General features: G+C 48.7%; 1 protein-coding gene across 1 annotated transcript in view; it reads left to right on the top strand.

The window, feature by feature from the left end:
* prkar1b (protein kinase, cAMP-dependent, regulatory, type I, beta) overlaps positions 1-7500 on the top strand; it is a gene marked incomplete at its 3' end in the record, with an annotated part of 135738 nt that overhangs the window by 29887 nt on the left and 98351 nt on the right. The window contains exon 3 of the mRNA XM_083649089.1: positions 4602-4772. Coding sequence (XP_083505215.1) covers positions 4602-4772 — 171 coding nt within the window. The remainder of the gene's footprint in view (positions 1-4601; positions 4773-7500) is intronic.

The raw sequence follows: 7500 nt of genomic DNA, 5'->3' as shown, positions 1-7500 counted from the left end.
ACTTGTGATTTGTGCTAGTCGTCTGGGTGAGAGGAGAGACTTGTGATTTGTGCTAGTCATCTGGGTGAGAGCAGAGACTTGTGATTTGTGCTAGTCGTCTGGGTGAGAGGAGAGACTTGTGATTTGTGCTAGTCGTCTGGGTGAGAGGAGAGACTTATGATTTGTGCTAGTCGGCTGGGTGAGAGACGAGACTTGTGATTTATTTTGTGCTAGTTGTCTAGGTGAGAGGAGAGACTTGTGATTTGTGCTAGTCTGTGTGAGAGGAGAGAATTGTGATTTGTGCTAGTCGTCTGTGTGATGACAGCGAGCCACTTGCGTTGTTTGAGGAGCTAATGCAACGGTGGCGCTGCGCACGCGGCGACCCGGCTGAGGGCAGTAGATGGTCTTTTGGAATCTGTACATAATGCAACAAATGTTTATGTATTGTATAATATTGAAGTGTGCCTTATTACTTTTTCAAACTAGTAATAATGTATCTCAATTCTGAAGTGTGCCTTCATTACTACTATCAAATTAGTAATGATGTTGTAATTTCCACTACTGTCTGATGTGAACCAAAGTGCCCTTCTGGGACATGTATTAAACTGATTGATTGATTGATTGATTGATTGATTGATTGAGAGAGAGACTTGTGATTTGTGCTAGTCGTCTGGTGAGAGGAGAGACTTGTGATTTGTGCTAGTCGTCTGTGTGAGGAGAGAGAGACTTGTGGTTTGTGCTAGTCGTCTGTGTGAGAGGAGAGACTTGTGATTTGTGCTAGTCGTCTGTGTGAGAGGAGAGACTTGTGATTTCTGCTAGCTGTCTGTGTGACAGGAGAGACTTGTGATTTGTGCTAGTTGTCTGTGTGAGAGGAGAGACTTGTGATTTGTGCTAGTCATCTGTGTGAGAGGAGAGACTTGTGATTTGTGCTAGTTGTCTGGGTGAGGACTGAGAGACGTGTGATTTGTGCTAGTCATCTGTGTGAGGAGAGAGAGACTTGTGATTTATTTTGTGCTAGTTGTCTAGGTGAGAGGAGAGACTTGTGATTTGTGCTAGTCTGTGTGAGAGGAGAGACTTGTGATTTGTGCTAGTCGTCTGTGTGAGGAGAGAGAGACTTGTGATGTGTGCTAGTCGTCTGGTGAGAGGAGAGACTTGTGATTTGTGCTAGTCGTCTGTGTGAGAGGAGAGACTTGTGATTTGTGCTAGTCGTCTGGGTGAGGACTGAGGAGAGACTTGTGATTTGTGCTAGTCGTCTGTGTGAGAGGAGAGACTTGTGATTTCTGCTAGTCGTCTGTGTGAGAGGAGAGACTTGTGATTTGTGCTAGCTGTCTGTGTGAGAGGAGAGACTTGTGATTTGTGCTAGTCGTCTGGTGAGAGGAGAGACTTGTGATTTGTGCTAGTCAACTGTGTGACAGGAGAGACTTGTGATTTGTGCTAGTCAACTATGTGACAGGAGAGACTTGTGATTTGTGCTAGTCGTCTGGGTGAGAGGAGAGACTTGTGATTTGTGCTAGTCGTCTGTGTGAGAGGAGAGACTTGTGATTTGTGCTAGTCAACTGTGTGACAGGAGAGACTTGTGATTTGTGCTAGTCAACTGTGTGACAGGAGAGACTTGTGATTTGTGCTAGTCGTCTGTGTGAGAGGAGAGACTTGTGATTTGTGCTAGTCAACTGTGTGACAGGAGAGACTTGTGATTTGTGCTAGTCAACTATGTGACAGGAGAGACTTGTGATTTGTGCTAGTCGTCTGTGTGAGAGGAGAGACTTGTGATTTGTGCTAGTCAACTGTGTGACAGGAGAGACTTGTGATTTGTGCTAGTCAACTGTGTGACAGGAGAGACTTGTGATTTGTGCTAGTCAACTGTGTGACAGTAGAAACTTGTGATTTGTGCTAGTCGTCTGTGTGACAGGAGAGACTTGTGATTTGTGCTAGTCGTCTGTGTGAGGAGAGAGAGACTTGTGATTTGTGCTAGTCGTCTGTGTGAGAGGAGAGACTTGTGATTTGTGCTAGTCGTCTGTGTGACAGGAGAGACTTGTGATTTGTGCTAGTCGTCTGTGTGAGGAGAGAGAGACTTGTGATTTGTGCTAGTCGTCTGTGTGAGAGGAGAGACTTGTGATTTGTGCTAGTCGTCTGTGTGACAGGAGAGACTTGTGTATTACAGTCATTTGCTGTGCATGAAAGGGAAGGCTGCTGCTGAATCTTTGTTTGTTTTGGCTTTGCCTGCACCCACACTGTGTTACCTGCTTGCAGACTTTGATGAAGCTGGACTGAATAATATGTGAATATGTGAATATGTGAATGTGTGCGTGTGTGTGTGCGTGTGTGTGTGTGTGTGTGTGTGTGTGTGTGTGTGTGTGTGTGTGTGTGTGCACTGTATCCCCCTCTTCTCTCTCCCTGCTGCTCGCTCTCTTCCCTCAAGGAGGGACTTTGCGTGTGCGTGTGTACGCCCGTGTGTGTGTGTGTGGTGTGTGCGCCCGTGTTTGTGTGTGGTGTGTGCGCCTGTGTGTGTGGTGTGTGTGTGTGTGGTGTGTGTGCGTGTGCACACACTCAGGTGTGCATGCCAGCAGCCAGGAGTGGAGTGTGTTTACTCGTCTAAACCATGTGATCTATAGCATCATCATCACATTGATTTGCACAGACAGTAAGCAACACAATATGCATTAGGATGAGAGGAGGGAGAGACTCAAGAGAGACAGAGTGTCACAGAGAACACAGCTCTGTCTCTCTCCCTCCCTCTCTCCTGCTGTCTGTCTGTCTCTCCCTCTCTCCTGCTGTCTGTCTGTCTCTCCCTCCCTCTCTCCTGCTGTCTGTCTCTCCCTCTCTCTTGCTGTCTGTCTCTCTCCCTCCCTCCTGCGGTCTGTCTCTCTCCCTCTCTCTTGCTGTCTGTCTCTCTCCCTCTCTCTTGCTGTCTGTCTCTCTCCCTCTCTCTTGCTGTCTGTCTCTCTCCCTCTCTCTTGCTGTCTGTCTCTCTCCCTCCCTCCTGCGGTCTGTCTCTCTCCCTCTCTCCTGCTGTCTGTCTCTCCCTCTCTCCTGCTGTCTGTCTCTCTCCCTCTCTCCTGCTGTCTGTCTCTCCCTCTCTCTTGCTGTCTGTCTCTCCCTCTCTCTTGCTGTCTGTCTCTCTCCCTCTCTCCTGCTGTCTGTCTCTCCCTCTCTCTTGCTGTCTGTCTCTCTCCCTCCCTCCTGCGGTCTGTCTCTCTCCCTCTCTCCTGCTGTCTGTCTCTCCCTCTCTCCTGCTGTCTGTCTCTCCCTCTCTCTTGCTGTCTGTCTCTCCCTCTCTCTTGCTGTCTGTCTCCCTCCCTCCTGCGGTCTGTCTCTCTCCCTCTCTCTTGCTGTCTGTCTCTCTCCCTCTCTCTTGCTGTCTCTCTCCCTCTCTCTTGCTGTCTCTCTCCCTCCCTCCTGCGGTCTGTCTCTCTCCCTCTCTCTTGCTGTCTGTCTCTCTCCCTCTCTCTTGCTGTCTGTCTCTCCCTCTCTCTTGCTGTCTGTCTCTCTCCCTCTCTCTTGCTGTCTGTCTCTCTCCCTCCCTCCTGCGGTCTGTCTCTCTCCCTCTCTCTTGCTGTCTGTCTCTCTCCCTCTCTCTTGCTGTCTCTCTCCCTCTCTCTTGCTGTCTCTCTCCCTCCCTCCTGCGGTCTGTCTCTCTTTCTCTCTTGCCCTCCTTGTGTGGTCTTCTCTTTCTGTCTCTCTCCCTCTGTCTCTGCATGACCTGGCTCTCTAGCTCTGTGTGTGTGTGTGTGTGTGTGTGTGTGTGTGTGTGTGTGTGTGTGTGTGTGTGTGTGTGTGTGTGTGTGTGTGTGTGTGTGTGTGTGTGTGTGTGTGTGTGTGTGTGTGTGTGTTGTGTCCCCTCATGCCATGTCTGGAGTGGTGTCTCTCTCAGGCACCACAGTGACAAGACAGTAGACAGACCAGCAAGCAGACTTTTGATGAACACAAAGACACGGCAACTTCTGACACAAACTGACGGAGTGTAGCTGTAGCAACATCCATGTGCTGTACATGGTGAATAATAGTGCTGTCCACTCAGTCCTCAGTGTGCACATACCAGTGATGTCATTTGTGCATGAATGACATCACTGGTCCACAACTTTAACTCATATCAACTCCTCAATAACTGTCAAACTAAATGAATGTCTGCAAAACGGTTTACAGTTTTCAGATATGAGATTATGTGCAAAATAAATCAGCATTGTGTTTCAGTGGTGTCCCTTTAACAAGCCCAGTTTGTTCTTATCGTGTCCTTATGCTAATGTGCTAATCAAGTTTGTGATCAATAATTCATTACAACATCCAGCCAGAGGCGTCCTGCCTCCCCTTTGATGTCTTCATAACATGTTCATCTTCTTCTTTGAAGAAGGGAAGTAAAACAAACACAGTGACAGTATTGTCTCAAACTTTATTTTTTCTCTTGCCTGAAGCTACAATAGGCTAGCTGCAGTGCACGCACAAACTCCATTTGCATCGGATAGTTTCCTACCCATACTTCTTTCTTATGCTCTGACAAGATGTGCTTGAGAAGGTTAGCATTTTGATAGCCCTATATATATAACTGACGTTGCAACCACAGAAAAAGGATTTCTCTCCCTGTCTCAGTCCCTCCACCAATCCTGTCTCTCCTCTCGTCTTCACAGGAAGAATGCAAGCAGATCATGGCGCGGCAGAAGTCCAACAGCCAGTCAGACTCCCACGACGACGAGGTTTCCCCCCCGCCGCCCAACCCAGTGGTCAAGGCCCGGCGCCGCAGGGGAGGGGTCAGCGCCGAGGTGTACACTGAGGAGGACGCTGTCAGCTACGTGCGCAAGGTTAGCCTGGGAAGACACACACGCACACGCACACACACACACACACACACACACACACACACACACTTTCATACCCGCACACACAAACTCGTACATACACGCATGTAGGGATGTAACGATAACCGGTTTTAATGATAACCGTGATAAAATTCCTTACGATAACCGTACCGTTTCAAATTTTCATTATTGTTAAAACCGTGGTACCGTGATTACAGTGCTTTGAAAAACATGGTAAATACTGTCCATCATCAACTAAAGTTGGCAATAGTCTCCCAGATGAAAACATGCAGCCTTGGAGAATGTATCAATACTATTTGGGTCTGAGTTTTCAATATAAAACTATAAATATAAAAATTATTTCGGTGAGTCTCAGTACTTTTTGAAATTTTTCATAATTTTTTTATGAATACCGTGATAATACGATAACCGTGATCATTTTGGTCACAATTATCGTTACATCTCTACACGCATGCACACAGATAGGTCAACACACACACATACTCAAAAACACTCTCACAGGATACTGCCGTTAGAGATTCCCTGCCGACCAACACAAGGGTCACAGGTTCGAGCCCCCGTGTTCCCTCCGGCTTGGTCGGGCGTCCATACAGGCACAATTGACCGTGTCTCCGGGTGGGTAGCCGGATTAAGGGTATGTGTCCTGGTCGTCGCACCAGTGCCTCCTCTGGTCGGTAAGGGTGCCTGTTGAAAAGAAGTGGCTGGCGACTGCACGTGTGGGAGGAAGCATGTGCTAGTCTACAACTCTCCCCAGATCAGGGGGAGTGGAGCAACGACCGGGACAGCTTGGGAGGGGGAATTGGACAAGTACAATGACTAGAGGTGCCACGGAAGGTGCTGCCTGGAACAAAGACAAGAAACACACACATACATGTGCAAAGGCACACACACACCTATCCATGCATACTGTACATATGCAGGCACAGACACACACACACACACACACACACACACACACACACACACACACACACACACACACACTTTAGTGAGCCGTAACACAAACCTGTCACTCAGTTAACACCCACTTAACTGAATAAAGGTAAACACATCCGTGGCAGCTTGACAGGCTGGGAAGCCAGATAGACACAATAGACATTTATGATAGCAATTAATGAGACGTGGACACTTCAGCTAAATGCAGCAGCTGTCAGTCAGCGAGCGAGCTGATACGCAGCACAGATGTTCAGATTTGACACCTTGATGTTTTTGATTGACAGTGATAGGCTTCATGTAGCTCGCCCATTCATGTTTCTCACACACACCTTTTTGTGAGCTTGAAAGCAGAAGACAGCAACTACTCTCTAACCCTGCCCCCAGAAGACAACAACTAAATTGTAAATGGCCTGCATTTATATAGCGCTTTTATCCAAAGCGCTTTACAATCAGTAGGTAGTCTACATTCACCCATTCATACACCGATCGGGAGCAAGGAGGGTTAAGTGTCGTGCCCAAGGACACAACGACAGCAGCTGGGAGGGAGCGGGGATCGAACCGCCAACCCTTGCATCATTGGCCGACCCGCTCTAACTCCTGAGCTAAAGCCGCCCCAACAACTACTCTCTAACCCTGCCCCCAGAAGACAACAACTACTCTCTAACCCTGCCCCCAGAAGACAACAACTACTCTCTAACCCTGCCCCCAGAAGACAACAACTACTCTCTAACCCTGCCCCCAGAAGACAACAACTACTCTCTAACCCTGCCCCCAGAAGACAACTACTACTCTCTAACCCTGCCCCCAGAAGACAACTACTCTCTAACCCTGCCCCCAGAAGACAACTACTCTCTAACCCTGCCCCCAGAAGACAACTACTCTCTAACCCTGCCCCCAGAAGACAACTACTCTCTAACCCTGCCCCCAGAAGACAACTACTCTCTAACCCTGCCCCCAGAAGACAACAACTACTCTCTAACCCTGCCCCCAGAAGACAACAACTACTCTCTAACCCTGCCCCCAGAAGACAACAACTACTCTCTAACCCTGCCCCCAGAAGACAACAACTACTCTCTAACCCTGCCCCCAGAAGACAACTACTACTCTCTAACCCTGCCCCCAGAAGACAACTACTCTCTAACCCTGCCCCCAGAAGACAACAACTACTCTCTAACCCTGCCCCCATAAGACAACTACTCTCTAACCCTGCCCCCAGAAGACAACTACTCTCTAACCCTGCCCCCAGAAGACAACTACTCTCTAACCCTGCCCCCATAAGACAACTACTCTCTAACCCTGCCCCCAGAAGACAACTACTCTCTAACCCTGCCCCCAGAAGACAACTACTCTCTAACCCTGCCCCCAGAAGACAACTACTCTCTAACCCTGCCCCCAGAAGACATCAACTACTCTCTAACCCTGCCCCCAGAAGACAACTACTCTCTAACCCTGCCCCCAGAAGACAACAACTACTCTCTAACCCTGCCCCCAGAAGACATCAACTACTCTCTAACCCTGCCCCCAGAAGACAACTACTCTCTAACCCTGCCCCCAGAAGACATCAACTACTCTCTAACCCTGCCCCCAGAAGACAACAACTACTCTCTAACCCTGCCCCCAGAAGACAACAACTACTCTCTAACCCTGCCCCCAGAAGACAACAAGTACTCTCTAACCCTGCCCCCAGAAGACAACAACTACTCTCTAACCCTGCCCCCAGAAGACAACAACTACTCTCTAACCCTGGCCCAAGAAGACAACAACTACTCTCTAA

The sequence above is a fragment of the Poromitra crassiceps genome (genome assembly GCF_964638095.1).
Source record: "Poromitra crassiceps genome assembly, chromosome: 13".
Lineage (NCBI taxonomy): Eukaryota > Metazoa > Chordata > Actinopteri > Beryciformes > Melamphaidae > Poromitra > Poromitra crassiceps.
The sequence above is the reverse complement of the archived record's forward strand: the minus strand, read 5'-3'. Positions and strand labels throughout refer to the sequence as shown.